Below are 17596 nucleotides of genomic sequence, written 5' to 3'. Positions count from 1 at the left end.
TACCAAGCGCCAACTCTATGCCTGATGCTATGCTACACTGGGGATTCAGAATTGAAAAAGACAGTCCCTGTTCTGGAGATCGGTGAAGGAGGCAAACAGGTACAAGGACAGTTATAACAGGGACTATGAGAATGTCAGTCAGGAGCCTTCACCAAAAACATGCACCTATTAGGTGGAAAGGGTGGTCGGGACAAGTGGCTAGGGAAGGCTTCCCAGAAAAGCTGCCACTTGGTCTTCACAGCCACCAGGAATCAGCCAAGGGAAGAGCATTTTAGGGAGAGGGAACAGAATGCATAAAAGGTGGAAGCTTCAAGAAAAGTATGGTGATTTCCAGTTCCTGCACTTAGCTCAGTATGAATGCTGCACAGAAGTACAAGTCTGTGTACTGGGGGTGAGGTTGGAAATGAAAGGAGGTAGAGCTACAGAAGTGGGCAGGAGCCAAAACAAAGGGCCTTATATACCATATTAAGGGATGTGGATTTTTCCCATCAAAAGAGGGCGGGCGAAGGGAGGGGTTTGGGAGGATTTTAGGGTCCTACTTGCACCGACTTTAAAAAAAGACTTTTGTGTAACAATGTCGAGGAGAGCTGGGGAACCAGGAGTAAGACCACAACAGACCCAGGCAGGAGGTAATATAAGGAGCTGCCCAAGGCAACCCCAGAGACTTCTGAGGAGGAACCTCATTTGTAGGAAGTAGAACCTACAGGATTAAGTGGATGTGGGAAGTGAGGGACAGGGGAGCTCTTGATTTCCCGCCAGGGGTCTGGCACTGGCTACAGGGTGGATGGAAGCGACTCTCAAGAGTTTGGGGAAACAAGGAGACGGAGTGAACACCGCGAGATCAGTTTTGTTCCATGTGTAGCAGCAGTCGCCTAAGCAGATCTAAATACATTTCAGAGCCCCCTCCCTCCCCACCCCCATCTCGCCCGGGCCCGGGACCCATGGTTCCCACGGTTCCCGCCCCGCCAGCAAAAGCCAGGCCCCCCGCCCCTCTGCCCCTGGGGAGCAAGGCTTCCTCCGCCTGGTCTCCCCTTTCCCCCCTTCCAAGGCAGCTCTCCACTTCCTCTCCCCCGACCCCACCCCGAGAAAAACGAAAACAGCCTGGCACCCGTGCCTCTGATTTCCCGACCCTAGGCCCCGGCTCCGGAGCTCTTTCTGGTGGCCTCGGTCCGAGGGCGCACCGCACCCCCAGCTCCTGACGCCCAGCAGCTCAGTAACTCTTACCCTCGCCCCTGCCTTCCTCGCCCCAGCCCGGCCCCGCCTCCCCACAGGAAACATCCCAAAAAAGGGCAGAAAAGAAATTTCAGCGTAAAGCTGGCTCACAAGGGAAGAGAGGAGAGTCCGCCGGGAGAAGGGGAGGAGAAGGGAGGACGCACGGGGAGGTTAGGCGAGAGCGGGGGTGGGTGGGGGTGAGTGGAGGGGGCGGTGGGGGCGGTAGGGGCGGTGGGGCTGGTGGAGCCCGGAGAGGGGCAAGGAAGGGACGCAGAGGGACGCGTCCCGGGAGGGGATGGAGACGGGGGAGGGGAGCGCGCCGCGTCACGCCCGGCTTCTAGCCGCGTGGAAAATATGCGGGGCACGTGGGGGTGGTGCAGGCGGGGCACGGAGCTGGGTTCTGAGGCCCGGCGACCATGGAGGAGGGGCCCTGGCTCCAGAGGCAGGGGCTGGAAGGGGCTGGAAGGGGGAAGAGAGGTCAGGCCCGCCCTCGGGGGCAGCCAGCCGGGCCTCGCCCCGCACCGCGACCGGGGCTCTGGGCTCCCCTCCTGACTCAGTTTCCCCAAGTCCCTGGAGAGACTCTCCGCTATCACTGCCACGTCGGTAACGTAAACCCAGAGTCTGGGACTCAGGGTAAACTGAGGCACTCGAAAGGCGGAGGAGCCCCGCCTTCCAAGAGACATTTAATCCGAGGGGATTTACAGGAAACTTCTAAATTAAGTGCAGCGGCTGCTGCAGCTGAGGGGGGGGACACTCCGGTCCTTGCGCCCGGGCAGCTGCCGTGAGCTCAAACCCCGAAATAGCCCCAGGGCCCCCAGCCGCAGCTGCCACTGGGCCGGGCTGTCACTCAGAGGAAGCGCGGAGCCCCCAGCCCCAGGGTCCCCTCCCCTCTGCAACGCTACGGTGTTTTCTTTCGACAGACTCTCCATCTACTTTCCCTTCAGACGGCCGTGGGAGGGGGGGTTGGGGGGGGAAAGGAGGGGGGAGAGGCGGAGCTCCGAGGGGGCGGTCCCGAGGGGGTGGGCGCAGGGGGTGGCCGCACCCCCCGACCCTGCAGCGCTTCTGCCCCTACAAGGTTTGGGCTGCGGTGGGGGAGGGTCCTGGCCCCCGGCTCCGCCCGGTCCCTCCCCGCCTTTTAGGCGCCCGCGCGGCTGGGACATCCCAGTCCCGGTTGGTCCTCCTCGCCCGCCACCCGTGCGACCACTTCGCGCAGCCAGCCCAGTCAGCCCGGTCCACCACACAGCCCGCCGGCCGGCCGGTTTCCCACTGCAACCATGGACGCCATCAAGAAGAAGATGCAGATGCTAAAGCTGGACAAGGAGAATGCCATCGACCGCGCTGAGCAGGCCGAGGCTGACAAGAAGCAAGCTGAGGACCGCTGCAAGCAGGTGGGGGCTCCAGGCCCGGCGCAACCCCCGGCGCATCCCCCGCCGCCACCTCACGATGCGGGTGGGGTAGGCCCTGCCCGGCGACCCCAGCCTCTAGCCTGCTGTCCAAGGCTCTCTACTGTCCAGTGTGAGGGCTGCTGGGCCTTCACGGTAACCCCCAGGGCCCTAGCCAGAGCCACGCTTCATCTCACCCACCGTAGCCTGGGTAGCCCCGGTGCCCCCCTTTCCACTCCTGCCCTTGCAGAGCCATGATGGCCCTTGCTCCTTGGGGTTGGAAGCTCTCTCTCCCCTCCCGCCAGGTCCCTACCACACCCCTGGCTGCGCTGTCCCTCCTCTGCTATCCCTCTTCCTCCCTGACAGCCTCTACATATCTCTTAGTACCACCTCACATGCACCCTTGCCTCCTGCCTGGGCCTGGGCCTGGCTGACTGAGGCTTTTCTCTCCCAGCTGGAGGAGGAGCAGCAGGCCCTCCAGAAGAAGCTGAAAGGGACGGAGGACGAGGTGGAAAAGTATTCCGAATCAGTGAAGGATGCCCAGGAGAAACTGGAGCAGGCTGAGAAGAAAGCCACCGATGTGAGTGTGACCTGGGGGATGGTGGGAGAGTTAGTGCACTGGGAGGGGTCCCAGATACGGGGATGGAGGAGACCTTCAGCACCAGGACAGAAACCGTTTCCTCGCAGGAACCCAGGCTAGGGCAAAAGCTGGCACAAATAATCCAAGACAGTGGGTAAATCAAAACCACTTCCCACTTCCCCCAGAGGACACAGCGTTGTAATTCCGTTTGGTTCCAGCTCTTAGCGTGTACAGTGACCAAGCAATGAGTCACTGTGGGGGTGGGTGGTACAAGAATTTACCATCCATCTCAACTAATCCCCCAGCTGAACATGGAGAGGAGCCTGCAGCTACCTTTTCGGGGTGCGGGTTGTGGCTGTAGGCGCTGTTGGGCAGGGGGAGGGGAGAGGAGTTCAAAGAGGGGCCCTGACTTGAGCTACACCCCCGGGGGGGCATTAGAAATTCCCTGGCCTTGACTTCTGGCTCCAGCAGCCCTGCTATGCACTGGCGCGCCAGCTCAGGTTCTGTCGGTCCCTCACTTACCCTCATTAAACTCTTGGCCTCGAGACCATACCAGGCCACGGGGCAGAGGGACAGAGCCACAAACGCCACGGCAGCCACCTTGGCAAGTTCCGCTCACTCGGAGATTTCTCTGCCCACCCCCCACCCCCTAACCAGACTTCTCCACCTCCTGCCATTCCCAACCCCTCCCACGAGGTAGGAGAACGGCCATCAGACTTTGGACATGGTACTTTCTCTGCCTCATGCTCCCCATTTGCCTTCCACCCAGGCTTAAGTTTAAGATGAGCCTGCGGTTGGGTGGTTGGGGGGATTTGCATAAGCACAGTCTGAACATCCGAGATCAGAGATGACATTACTGTTCGTATTGACCATTATCCTTGTTCCCCATCCCCCCTTAGCCCCAAGGTTGGTTTCTCTGACCTCCAGCCTTAGGTTTTGGTTCTTCACCAGCCCTGGCACTTGGGAGGGAACTGACCTGCAGCTGCTAGTGAAGACGACCCTGGGCATCTGACACTCTATAAATAACTGAGGCCCAGTGCAGCTGGAGTAAGGACTGGAAACCCAAGGAGCTAGGTGGGGGCTGGAGGGAGGAGGGGAAGACCGGGACAGAGCTGGGGAAGCTGGGCGGCAGCACCAGTAGAAGATAGGAAACGGTGCCCAAACTTATTGTGTGACCTTGAACGCAGCACTTAACTTACACGTGCCTCAGTTTCTCCTTTCTCTCTTGCTTCTCATTTGTGCAGTGGGGACGGCACTGCCTGTCCTGCGGTTAGAGGGCAGCATCCGTAACTGGGAAGAACTTGAGAAGCAGAAAATGGCAAAAGTCATTCCTGTGATGCGGGCCCCAGGACTTCCCAGATTCTCCAGAGTCGTTTGTCACCCCACTACCATGAAGAGTTTCCCTTTTACAGAGTCTCATCTCTCTCTAGAATAGACCTCCAGTGTCCCCCAGAGTCATTCTTCCCAACCCCAGTGCTGTCCCAGAATCCTTCCACACTGAGTCACATGGCCCTGTGCCCAGGATGGGCTCTTGTCACTCTAGGTGGACTTCAGCACCTGGAGGATAAGCTGCAACTACTTTCTATATATGGTGTTGTTTCCCCTGCCCTACACTATCACTCAGGACCTGCTTTCTACTCCCTCTACCCCCAGTGCTGCCACCCATCTCTTCCCTCTCACTCTCTTCTTCCCCTACACTGGTCCTTTCTCCTTTCCAATCCTAAATCTCGCGGTTTCTGTGTTTTGTCCTTGAGGGAGAGACAAGGGATAACCTAACGTTTATGGGGTGTGGACTCTGCAGGCACATATTCAAGTGCTTTTTGCATATTATTTTACTATTTCCCAAGATTGCTTATCATCAGAATCCCTTGGAAGCTTTAAAAAAAAAAAAAAAAAAAAAAGATAGAAAGATTTCTAAGCCCCTGCGCTGGAGATCTCAGTTCAGTGGCTCCAGCATGGAGCTAGAGAACCTGGTATTTTTTATACACCTCCCAGATGATCCTGTTATTAATCCAGTATTAGAAGCACTGCATTATCTCAGAACAGCGTACAAAGTAGGAACTGCTATTGTCAACTCCAATTTAAAAAGGAGGAAACTGAGGCTTAGAAAGACTAAATAAGTTACCCAAGGTCACACAAGTAGCTCAAAGACAACAGTGTCACTCAGAGCTGACTCTCTTAACACCAAGTTGCACTACTTCTCTCATTTTCCTTTACTGGGGCCCTTCTTGCTCTGTCCTCTCTTTCTCAAGGTATCGTCTGTTTCTGTGCACGTTCTCCAAAACCGAGATGATTTTGCCTCTGTACTGCAGGATCAGTGGCTGATCTGCCACTCACACTGCCCTCGCACCGACCTCACTTGCCTCGGGCATTGGCAGGGAGTACCCTCGGTACAGCCTAGGGTGTCCTAAATAGGCCTGGCTTGCCTCCGGAGCCTCCCGCTAGGAGTCTGCCTGGCAGCGAGTGACATCACAGAGCTTGATTCTGTGATTGGCGGTTTTTAGCAGCACTGCAGTCTGGTTGGCCTGATTCTTCCCCACCCCTTGCCTGGACCAGGCTCTGCTGAGGAGTCAGGGCTGCCTCAGACCTGGTCCCAGCAGTTGGAGGGCTCTCAGGAGGGATGTAGGGATTTGTGTGCAGATAACCATTGGAGATTATGCACCGTGCTAGGAGAGTCCCTTCTAGCAGGGGAGTGGAGCTTGTCCAGGAGGGCATGTTTTGGGCTGGAGCACAGAGTCTGCACAGAAGATGGTTGGTTTGGGGGAAAAAAAATAGGTTGAAATTCTGGAGGTCAGGAAACCTTCTGACAAGAATCTTAACCATCCTCTGAAGCCTCTCTGATCCTCAAGGCAGACAAAGGCTTTCTGACCTCTGACCTTTGACTCACAGGCCGAGGCAGATGTGGCCTCCCTGAACCGCCGCATTCAGCTGGTAGAGGAGGAGTTGGACCGGGCGCAGGAGCGCCTGGCTACAGCCCTGCAAAAGCTGGAGGAGGCTGAGAAGGCAGCTGATGAGAGTGAGAGGTGGGCCGGGGGGTCCTCAGAGGGTGGGCCGGGGAGGGGGCTGGGAGCCTGTCTCTGCTGGTCCTAACCCGACCCCTCCCCCTCCCCTGCCTCTCAGAGGAATGAAGGTCATCGAAAACCGAGCTATGAAGGATGAGGAAAAGATGGAGCTGCAGGAGATGCAGCTGAAGGAGGCCAAGCACATCGCTGAGGATTCAGACCGCAAATATGAGGAGGTGACAGCCCTGCCCCACTTCCTTCTCACTCCCAAGTCCCAGACACCCCCAGTCATTCACCATGGATCTCCTCCTCCTCTCTTCCCCATCCCCACAGGTGGCCAGGAAGCTAGTGATCCTGGAAGGAGAGCTGGAGCGCTCAGAAGAGAGAGCTGAGGTGGCTGAGAGGTAAGGACACCGCAGGGCGGCAAGTGAAACTCGGCTTGAGCCCATGGCTCTGGGGCACTCTGCACAGTGGGGAGGCAGTTTCCCAGGCGTGGGACCACAGGGACAGGTCCTGCCTCTGACCCCTACCTGCTGCCCCCAGCCGAGCCAGGCAGCTGGAGGAGGAACTGCGAACCATGGACCAGGCCCTCAAGTCCCTGACGGCCTCAGAGGAGGAGGTAGTCACCTCTCTGGACCTTTCTGGGCAATGGCACCTTCTCTAGGCTCACCTTCCCCTCCACCTCAGGCTGCTTTCTCTCACCTGCTGCGGGTCGGGAAGGGCCTGGGGCTCCTAAACTCTGCCTGCTGTCACTCTCACAACTTTGCTCTTCTCTTCTCTCCTCCACCCCTCCCCCACTGTGCCATCTCCGCTGTCTCCCCCACTGTGCCCTCACACGCCACCCTGCCACACACCCCCTGCAGTAAATGTGGGGACCTAGAGGAGGAGCTGAAAATTGTTACCAACAACTTGAAATCCCTGGAAGCCCAAGCGGACAAGGTAGAGGGGGGTAGAGGGGCAGTGAGGATGGGGTCCTTCAGGGGAGGGAGGCGATGGGCCCAGGCAGGGCAGGGCCGGATGTTGGATGGAGACAAAATCAGGAGCAGCCTGTGGGGCTCCGTGGAGAAATGAAGGACTTGTGGAGGCGATGAACTGATGGCATGTGTCTGTCCCTAAAAGTATTCCACCAAAGAAGATAAATATGAAGAGGAGATCAAACTGCTGGAGGAGAAGCTAAAGGAGGTGAGAGTCCTTCCAGTCCAAATCCCCCTCAAGCCCCCCAGTACCCGCCAGAGACCTCCTGTGGCAGGGAATTTGGGGACAGGGATGGAAGAGAAAGTTGATAGTGTCTGGGAGGGCCTAAGCTCTTGTCATTTTCCCCATCTTGCCTTTATGTCCAGGCTGAGACCCGAGCAGAATTTGCTGAAAGGTCGGTGGCAAAGTTGGAGAAAACCATTGATGACCTGGAAGGTAAAAGGGATATTCCTCTGTACCCCTGAACCTTTTAAAATAGGTCCATATTTCCCATGACTTATCTTCCCATCCCATGATACATGCCAGTGGTAAATTAGGGTTGGACCACCTAGGACTCCACAGACTCTGGCGGTCTGTGCCTCCCATCCAAGTAGATGTAGCCCCATCAAATCCAGTGCTTCTCGAACTTGAGCGAGCATGAAAATCCCCTCAGAGTTTTTAAAACACAGATTCCTGGGTCCTACTCTGAAGCGACTGCTGACTTTGGGCCGAATCTGTGTCTAACAAGCTCCCTGGTAATGCAGATGCTGCTGGCCCTCACACCACACTCTGAGTAGCACTGATCTAGACAATTCTGTTTCCAAGTGCAGCACCTTCTTCATTAAATAGAGAGCTATTTGGTTTAATATCTAGGTTTTCATGATAACATTCATGGAAAATACTTTTTGAAGCTAGATTTGGTGAAAACAAACATCCAGGCATTTGCTAGTCTGTAGCTACTTCTGTTACCGACAATGTTGTGCCTAAAACTGTCTTTCCTTTTTACTTCACTTTCATAACTCCCTCTTCTCTTGCTTCCAGCCTTCTCAGGCAAGCCTCAGTTTTCTCTCCAACTTTAGGACTTTAGAACTTTCTGGCTTGAGCGCCCTCCCCTTGAAGCAAGCACTCCTGCTTATGCAAAGCACTGTGCCCCCAGGCCCCTGGGGGAGGCAGGAGCTCCTGGGGCGAAGCACCAGTTTGGGGTACAAAGAAGAGCAAAAGACATAGGGGTACAGAGAGGGGAGGAGGGGGCCCTGACAGCTGTCCAGCCTGTTCTCTGGCCTGTCTCTCTCACTCCATCTTCGTCCACCTCTCTCTGATTCTTGTTCTCTCTTTCCATTACCCTCTCTCCTTCCGTTCCTCTTTCCCTCCATTCCCTCTCCCCACACTCCCACCTGGCCTCCCTCCCCTGGACCCCCCCAGATGAAGTCTATGCACAGAAGATGAAGTACAAGGCCATCAGTGAGGAGCTGGACAACGCACTCAACGACATCACCTCCCTCTGAGCCTCTCACCAGCGTGGCCCGCGGCCCCTTCTCTCTTCTCCTTTCCATTCTCTGTACGGGGAGGGGGGCAAACAGGAGGAGCAGAAATTGCCAACATTGCACAGCCAGGCTGGACGCAGCCTAGGAGAGCCCCCGTCACAGCTGCTGCCCACCCTGGCATTTGCTTCATCCTTCTACATCCATCCACTCCTCCCTCTACCCGCCAGCCTCTCCCGCTCTCTGCTGCTTAATAAACTCAACTTGGTCTCCACGCTGTTTTCCTGCCCTCCAGAGAGCACTTCCATCACCCCCACAGAGCACTGGTTCACTGCTGAGACCCTGGCTCCTACGGGCACCCCTGATCTTGTGACCCCCCCTCCCCTACTGATCTCACCCACAAAACACTGTGGCCCACACCGGAACCCCCTCTGCATGACTCTCACTGCTGCTGTGGGCACGTATGACCACGTCAGTCAACCACGGGCCCTCTGGTTCCTCTGAGACACACGCCCTTCTACAGACCCAGGCATGTCACTGCCCTTGGAGTGTTCAAGCTGTGATTCCAGGATCTAAAAGAATGACTGGAAGGGAGGTGGAATGGTGAGGTGCAGGGGAGGGGCGAGAAGGTTGTGAATGGTCTGGGATGAAGTTTGGAAACACACTGGATGGCAGCACCATGGGGCTTTCGCTGCAGGTCTGTTTTCTGCCTCAAGTCTGTCTGTCTGTCTGTCTGACACTCCCTTTCCTGGCTCAGTCTTTGTCTTTCCTCCTGCTTCCAACTCTCTTCAACCTTTTAAAGAAGGAGGGTAAATTAGTTTTCCTGGCTCAGTCTTTGTCTTTCCTCCTGCTTCCAACTCTCTTCAACCTTTTAAAGAAGGAGGGTAAATTAGTTTATGACTCAGGCCTTCCCATCCCACCTCCATGGCCCCAAAGCCTTGAGTGAGGCACCCCTGTCTGCCTTGTTCAGTCCATCCATTTGTCCCACTCACAGTGTCCTCAGATCCCTGAATGTTTGAGTCTTCCTGTGCCTCCAACCCGCTCCGTGTCTATTTGTCACATCCCCTGTCCATGCCTCCCCATGTTTCTCCCCCCTCAACCTCACGGGTTGCTTCCCCTCACAGAGACCTTGGCCAGTGCCAAGGAGGAGAACGTGGAGATCCACCAGACCCTCGACCAGACCCTGCTGGAGCTCAACAACCTGTGAGGGCTGGCCCTGCCCCCAGCCAGGCTGTAGTTGCCACCGAATAAAACTGATGTTACCAGCATCACGGGGCCCTTTAAGCCTTTCTTGGGTGTTGGGGATGGTGGTGGTGGTTTTCCAAAGTGGAGAAGGTGGAGAGGCTGCCCCAGGGGAAGAGTGGAGTTGGAAGGACCCCTGAGTGAGCCAGAGGGGTGGGGCACTGGGCTCACGGAGGAGGGGCTGTGAACAGGCTGTGTGAAGCAGAGAAGCCTGGCAGGGCTGGGGGAACATCTGGCCCTTACTCTGCACAGAGCAAAGGAGCTGCTATCAGCGGCCCTGCCCCATTCCAGCAAGCGGCTGGGCCGGACAGCACGACTGGAAGGCAAAACTGCAAAGCTACATAGGTTTTACTTGAGCAGGGTGAAAACCCAAAAGCCTCAGTGTGATTTTAAGCCTAGAGACCAAGCCTGCCCCCCCACACACACACACAGTCATTCCAACAATATCGGTCGTTTCTCCCTGCTTCCTGATAACATCTACATGAGGCAGAATCATGTCCCCCCACCAAAGATGTCCATACTCTAATCCTGTGAAATGTTACCTTACATGGGAAGGGGACTTTAGTTAAGCTAAGGATTTTGAGATGGGGAGGTTATTCTAGGTTAACTGGGTAGGCCCAACATAATCACAAGGGTCCTTATAAGAGGGTGGCAAGAAGGTTAAAAGCAGTTGTAGGAGATGTGACAATGGAAGCAAGAGATTGGAGTGATGCAAGGAAGGGGACACAAGCCAAGGAATGCCTGGCTTCTAGAAGCTGAAAAAGGCAAGAAAATATCCTCTCCTCAGGAGTGTCCAGAAGGAACCAGCCCTGCCAACACCTTGACTTTAGCCCATAAGATTCATTTTGAACATCTGACCTCTAGAACTCTTAAGAGAATAAATTTCCATTACCACTGTTTGTGGTAATTTGTTACAGCAGCAATAGGAAATGAACACACCATCCTGTTGATTTGGGGAACAAGGATATGCCTTCCACAGATTTTATTAGAAATATTTATTAAAAAAAATATCTTTGGAGGTTTAAAAGGAAGTAGTGTAATGGGCAGGACAAAGTCTCCAGCTCCCCCTCACATTCCTCTGGCCAGCTTCTCTGCACATTCTCCAAGTTGCAGGCCTCTAGGCAACAGCCTCCGTGACCTCTGCCGGGTGGTACCTGACACTTCCTTTGGTCCCACTTGGGTGTCTACACAACAGGGAACCCTAATCAGAAATCTCACCAAGGATGAGCTCATTTGCATGCAATTTGCATGAAGCTGTTCTGGACTCCACTTGGGGAGCAGGGGCTGGGCCTAAGGGAGAGGGTTAGTAAAATACCTTCGCTGCCTTCTCATTTGCACAAGGAAGGCGATGCTGGTAACAGCAAAGAGAAGGCCAAAAACCAGGGCCAGGATGTCTCCTGGAGGGAGGAGGAGAGAGACTGCCTCAGGGAGTGAAGAGGAGTCTGTAGGGTTCCCTCAGAGCCTCTTCCACCTGTCCCCCACCCCTGCCCCAAGTCCTCCAGCTGCCCCCAGCGTCTTCTAATCCAGCAGAGGCCAGCAAAGGGATGGGGGTGGATACACAAGAAGGGGTAAGATAAGCACTTTTTTCCTCTCTAAAAACAAAATGAAAGAGGTTGTTTGGGAAGGAGGATGCAAGGAGATTCTGGAGCTTCATTCTGACCAACTCTTGCACTGGGGACAACAGGGGAACCCCCCTGCCTTGATCTGACACTATCCTATTGGGGTTGGAGTGTGTTCTTCAGAAATGGAGAGGTAGCAGTGGTGGTCCTGACTAGCCCCTGAGGCTGAACGGTGCCAAGGGATGCCCCCAGCCTCAGGAACCACAGGAGGGGCACAGACTCACCAGCAGCAAAACAGGAATTCAGGTGGACTGAGGAGAAAAAGGAGACGTTAGAGCCAGGGGTTGTGATCACCAGTGACAGACAAATGAGGACACATGGGGAGGATGAGGGACCTGTGGCTGGGGGCAGGGGGCATGGCATCAGTAGACAAAGCTGCACCTGGCTCAACGGTCCCAGGGCTGCTGTCCACTCCAGCAGGGAAGGAGGCCTCAATTATTCGCCCATTCAAAGGCTGTGTAGCTCGGAAGTTCAGCTGTAGCCGAGAGTCATCAGGTCCCCACAGGGAGTCAGAGAGGGCGTGGAGCTAGGGAGGTCAGCAGACAGTGGGGGTGGGCTCATGACACAGAAGCAAAAGGGTCACAGGCTTACAGCCAGCACCTCAGGGACCCACTGTCCACGTCCCCCTCATCCCCAACACGGCTGCTTCATCTCTTTATGCCTCCTCTTTCTCACCTCCACCTACAACCCTTTCCCCCTCATCCCCTATGTCACCACCACACCCCAGCCCCACCTGCTTAGCACTCAGCTTTACTGTCTGGTTGAACACAGTCCAGATGACTCCCTGGGCACAGGGGGGTGTGGTGAGAGACCCCTCATATCGGAAGTAGCGGCTGAGGTCAGAGGGCAGCAGTGCAGATACATCCAGTCCTGGGACCCAAGTCTCAGAGTCTGTGGAGAGGACCTGTGCTGGAGTCCCACATAGATTGACCACCCCGCCATACACACAACAAAGCTTTGGGGTACAGGAATACATTTTTATCTCCCAGAAACCAAGCTGACTCAACTCCCTGAAACCACTTCTTCACTGAGTGTATCCCTTCCCATAACTCAGCACAACAAGACATGACTCAGGAGGAAGTAAAAGGCTTTGGGGCCCACAGAGTGAGAGGATTGCTCCTCTGGCCCTCCCTCGGAGTCTTCACTCTTACTCTGCACACTGTGATAACATGCTGGAATGCAGATTTAAGCCCAGAGTAAATCAAAAGAGAAAATGAGTTGAATAACTTGTAAATAAATACCTATAACTTTAAAAACAGACACAAAACTCAAAAAACACAGTTCTCTCTAGGTTAGCAAAACTTAAGGTCCAGTTGGGAAAGTGAGGTTTAAAATGACCTAGAGTGACTGAGAAGGAAATAAAGATTTCCAACAAAAGTATTTACAAATTTAAAATATTTGATGCTTATGAAGGAGTAATAGACATCTCTCAGAAAAATTTTAGACTCAGCCAGACTCAACCCCTGAAGTTCCAAACACTATTTTTTGGTCTTATTTGGTTTTTGTCTTATCTTAGTTTCTGTTTGGTTTTTAAAACGTAAAACCTGTGGCCAGCAGTTTGCCTTTGCCTGTTTGCCTGTGTTCTGCTTCATAGTTATTATCAAGGTCACAGTAGGCCAGTTCACATTTCAACCCCTCTGTGTGGGAGGGAGCCCCTCTCCATCCTCAGACCTGAGGCTCCCCAAGGGCGGTTCTTTATGAACAAGGGTATCAAGGGTAGTGGCCAAACCAACAAACTGACCTTCCTCGGCGATTTCTTCCAAATGTGACAACAACTGCTCGTAGGCGCTGTTTTCTTCGGGGCCTTCCTAGGAGATGATAGTGCAAGATAGATTCATACATGTAGTTAGGGTCATGGCTGGAAGCCTGAAGGTGAGGTGGGTTCCCATAGTCCTCCCCCAGTTCCCAGCTCTGAGAACGCTGGGGGAACACAATATCTCATGTATTATTACTCAAGGTCGATATACTCCTACTTTGCAAACTGACCTAACTAGGCAGACTAGTTTTCAATGGCAAATTGGAGGAAGAGGAGGATGGTGGGTCACTTTACTAGGATACAAGGTTCTCTATGATGGGCTCTACTTACTTTTCCAATCTCACTCATCATTAACTCCACACACATTCTATGTCCCCACCACAGAAAACCCCAATAACCTTTGTATTCATGTTAGCTCTGTATTCACCTTAATAATTCATGTGTTTGAGTTTTGGAGCCAGGACATGCTATTTCCAAGGTACTTCTCTGAACTTTGTGCTGTGAGGCTGGCGTTCATGAGTCAGGGAGGGAGTGAGCCTAACAGGTGTTTCAACATCCACAGGTGTCTCACCATCCCTCCAACCTACTAGCCTCCTCTAATCATTGTGTATGTACTCTTGATCAGTATAGGTCCAAAGAGGTCACTAAATGCTTCTCTAGACAATATTGCATTTCGCAAAGGGGAAATTATGGGTTATAAGAGTATTAGAGAAATGACTCTTCCTTATGTCCATTCTACTGCATCTGCCATTCCCCGAATGGGCCATATTCTGAGACTTTACATGTACCGTTCGCTCTGCATGGAATATCTCCTTTTCTTTCCCACTAGTGAAGGCTTCAAGTTTCACCTCCTCTGTGAGGCCTTCCCTGACTACCTTGTTGACTCTGCGTCCTGTGTATATGTCTATCCTGTCAGCCTCCCTCACTGGCTGTGGGGAGACAAGGATCCACAGTTTCGGAATCTTTTGTTGAGGCCCAGCTCACAGTGGGTGTTAATGAAAGAACTAATGAGTAAATGAAGACGATAGCCAGGTGCGGGGTGGGGTCTCTGGGGCAAGATACTCTGAGCCCGAGGGCTGGGGAAGTAGGGGTGGGGGGTGTCCAAGGCTGGTACCTGCAGAAAGGCGGCCAGCACGGCCAAGCCCCCCGGGCGCCCCAAGGCCTCGTCAGTTTTGGCAAATGCAGTGCTGAAGTGAACCACATGGATCTGGAGAGGACACGGTAGGAGTGGGCGAGATCCCCTACCCCGCGACCCACTTCGACCCTCCGCGGACAGCTGCGCGCTCACCTCGGCAGGGAAACGGTGACCGCCAACCGTGTGCTCCGAGCCCGGGCGACCTGCAGCCCCCCAGTGCAGATGCAACTGCTGGGCCCGGTACTCCTGCCCGGGACCCAGGGCCATCTCCAGCCCGGGAGGCAGACTCAGCTGAACTGCGTGGTGAGAGGCAGTTGAGCCGGGCCCGCCCCTCTCTCCGGAGAGCGCAAGCCTAACTCCCAGGGACAGGCCTTCATCCCCAGATAGCCTCCGCCCCTTCCCGGAGGCTCCGCCCCGAGACCGCCTCACCGGTGTGGCCATTGTTGCGCAGGCGCAGTTCTGGTTGTGGCGGGATGTCAAAGCCAAGGAGTTCCAGGGGTCGCAGGGCTGGGCAAAACGCTGTGAGCTCTGGACGGATATCTACCGGGGATTGAAAACGGCCAGCGCAGGCGGGGGACACCTGGGGCCATGGCGGAGCGCCTGGAGTGGGAGAGTAGGTACAGGAAGTTTGATGACAAGATCAGGAACTTTTAGGGAAGCTGAGTAGAAAAAGTGATGGGGTCGAGTCAGGAGGCATCCGGACGGGAGATAGAAATAAGGGATGTGGAGGGAGAGAGGCAGCGGGTGGTGTCAGGGACTGGCAGACGTGGATGCGGGGGAAGAGGGCAGGGGGTGCGGGCATCAGCAGAGCTGGGCTGGGTGCCCAGATTGGGTCTGTGCAGGGGGTGGGTGTCTCACCTCCATAACGCCAATGACTGTGGTCATCCCCTGCATAAATGAGAAGAATGAAGAGGCTGATCTTTGAGCCCAGTCCCTCCCCAGCGGCCAAAAGGAGGTGGGTCTCCTTCACTAGCAGAGGTTCACAAATTCAGATGTCTTACAGAAGCATAGCAGGTAACAGAAATGCCTGAAGCAGGCCAGGTGTAAAGCACTAAGATCCTGCTGGCCCCGGAGATACCAGTTTGCGACCACTGTCTTAGGGTCTGTAAAATGGGTGGAGGCCTCAGTTCGCAGGCCCAGATCAGTAAACCTTTTTCTCCCTTATTCATCCCTCCTCCCCACTCATCCTGTTCCCTGTCTGGTCTCCAGCTCATTTTCCAAAGTTCCTGGCTTGAGAGTCAAGATACCAGGTTCTCCTACCTGCTGTTTCCTTAGTCCTGGTCTCAGTTTCCTCATCTGTAGGCTGAAGATGAGGTGATTTCTACAAGCCCTTCCTGCTCTTCCTCTGGTACACCCCCATCCTTCCTCTTCTCTCCCCTCATACTCTTCTCTCCACCTTTTCTCTCCACATTCCTATCTTTCTCCTCTCCAGCCTCCCCCTTTCTTCTTTCCCATCTCTTCCTGCTTACCTCTCTCCATCTGTGCCCCATTTTGTCTCCCCATCTGTGCCCCTTTTTGTCTCCCCATCTAGCTCTGAAAGGGGGTAAAGGGCTAGTGGCATGGGAGCCCCTGGGGTTGGGAAAAACTACCATCAGAGTACAGGCTCCTCTCCTTCCCTGAATAATCCCTACTTGGGTTGGGGTTTAATGAGGGGAAGCATCAACCTGCTGGAGCCCAGATTTGCAGAGCTGATGACCACTTACCGTTTTTGTCTCTGTGGGCATTATTCTGGGGGCCTTGAGTATGCCTGGGAGTCTCAACAGTAGGTAGATCCTCTAACTTCAGAGAATCCTCTCCTCCTGCTTCCGTCTTCATTCCAGGTGGGTCCAACTTTCCAGGTGGGTCCTCTTCTCCAGGTGGGTCCTCCTCTCCAGGTATATCCTCTTCACTGGGCAGGTCCTCCTCACCCAGTGGATCGTCTTCCCCAGATAAGCCTCCTCCTGTGGTGGGAGCCCCCTGCATCCAGAGCAGGCTCTGGGGATGGGCAGGCACCAGGAGGAGCAGTAACAACAGCAATTGCACAGCGGGGCCTGGGGCAGGGGCCGGGATCCACAGAGGGAGCCAGGGGCTGGGGCACAGGGGAGCCATGCGGCTGACTGTGGGGTGTCCTGGGACGCGGTGTGTACGGGCTGTACATGCATCAGAAACAGGAGCTGGATGGGGGAGGAGCAAGCCTGGAGGGGAGCAGACTGGCTCACAGAAGGCCCTTTTGTAGAGATGGAGCCAAAGCCCTGTGGGTCTGTCTGGCCCTGTGCCCCCTCCCTGATAGCAAAGTGGGCATGGGGTGGAGTGAGCGGCAGGTATGTGCGCAGGCAGAAGGTTATCAGGGTCATGGGCTCAGCTTGGAACCCAAGGCACCACCTGGCACTATACAGGTTCTCCCTGGCACCGCCTGGCTGCTTGCCAGCCAACCTCAGCTAACCCTGGCCTGCTTCCCAGTCCCAGGCAGCTGGGGACCCCACATCCTCTGGCTGAGAGGGGAAGCAGCCCATATATACATCCCTGGCCCAGCCAGGGAGCAGGTGAAGGGGTAGGGCAAGCTGCCGGGGGGAGTCTGGGGGTGGGAGGGTGGATGGATGGGTAGGTGGGAGGTGAATTTGAGTATGAATGGAAAACTGTATATATTTATGAAAGAGTCTGATAGGTTTAAACTAAATGTATTATTCATCATATTACACCTTTGCTCAAAAACCTTCATTGGCTTTCCACACTCTACCAAAGTATCTTCTATCTGCCCATCTTCTCCCTCTAGTTGACTTCCAAATCCCCTCAAAATCTTACCAAAGAGACTTTTCCATCTTTTCTCCTACTACTCTCCCTCATACCCTAGCCCAATTAAACTATTCATTTTTTTTTTAAATTTTATTTATTTATTTATGGCAGTGGTGGGTCTTCGTTTCTGTGCGAGGGCTTTCTCTAGTTGCGGCAAGTGCGGGCCACTCTTCATCGCGGTGCACGGGCCTCTCTTGTTGCGGAGCACAGGCTCCAGACACGCAGGCTCAGTTATTGTGGCTCACGGGCCTAGTTGCTCCGCGGCGTGTGGGATCTTCCCAGGCCAGGGATCGAACCTGTGTCCCCTGCATTGGCAGACAGATTCTCAACCACTGCGCCACCAGGGAAGCCCTAAACTATTCATTTTTTACCCAAACCTTTGACCACCTTTGTTCATTTAGTTCTCACTGCTGGGAATGCCTTTCACTCTTCTATTTATTTAGCATCTACCATATGTCAGG

At 54.5% G+C, this 17596-nt stretch overlaps 2 protein-coding genes across 5 annotated transcripts; one reads left to right on the top strand and one right to left on the bottom strand.

The window, feature by feature from the left end:
• The first annotated feature begins 2309 nt into the window (after positions 1-2309).
• Positions 2310-9879, top strand: TPM2 (tropomyosin 2). Of its 4 annotated transcripts, none has more exons than XM_079707027.1 (9): positions 2310-2600; positions 3049-3174; positions 6064-6197; positions 6295-6412; positions 6510-6580; positions 7040-7115; positions 7296-7358; positions 7517-7586; positions 9736-9879. In XM_079707027.1, the coding sequence occupies exons 1-9, from the start codon at positions 2487-2489 to the stop codon at positions 9816-9818; spliced, it is 855 nt and encodes a 284-aa protein (XP_079563153.1). In that variant the 5' UTR covers positions 2310-2486; the 3' UTR covers positions 9819-9879. The 4 variants fall into 4 exon arrangements, with proteins under 4 accessions (XP_079563153.1, XP_079563152.1, XP_079563155.1 ...); XM_079707026.1 differs by lacking the exon at positions 7040-7115 and adding an exon at positions 6720-6795; XM_079707029.1 differs by lacking the exon at positions 9736-9879 and adding an exon at positions 8553-8866.
• A 924-nt stretch (positions 9880-10803) lies between these two features.
• CA9 (carbonic anhydrase 9) lies at positions 10804-16466 on the bottom strand. The gene is made up of 11 exons (XM_079706110.1): positions 16067-16466; positions 15222-15251; positions 14793-14963; positions 14517-14659; positions 14343-14435; positions 13214-13280; positions 12206-12363; positions 11854-11998; positions 11697-11723; positions 11169-11250; positions 10804-11037 (listed from the first exon to the last, which is right to left on the bottom strand). The coding sequence occupies exons 1-11, from the start codon at positions 16449-16451 to the stop codon at positions 10971-10973; spliced, it is 1368 nt and encodes a 455-aa protein (XP_079562236.1). The 5' UTR covers positions 16452-16466; the 3' UTR covers positions 10804-10970.
• Between the last annotated feature and the right edge of the window lie 1130 nt (positions 16467-17596).

The sequence above is a fragment of the Hyperoodon ampullatus genome, assembly GCF_949752795.1.
Source record: "Hyperoodon ampullatus genome assembly, chromosome: 6".
NCBI lineage: Eukaryota > Metazoa > Chordata > Mammalia > Artiodactyla > Ziphiidae > Hyperoodon > Hyperoodon ampullatus.
The sequence above is the reverse complement of the archived record's forward strand: the minus strand, read 5'-3'. Positions and strand labels throughout refer to the sequence as shown.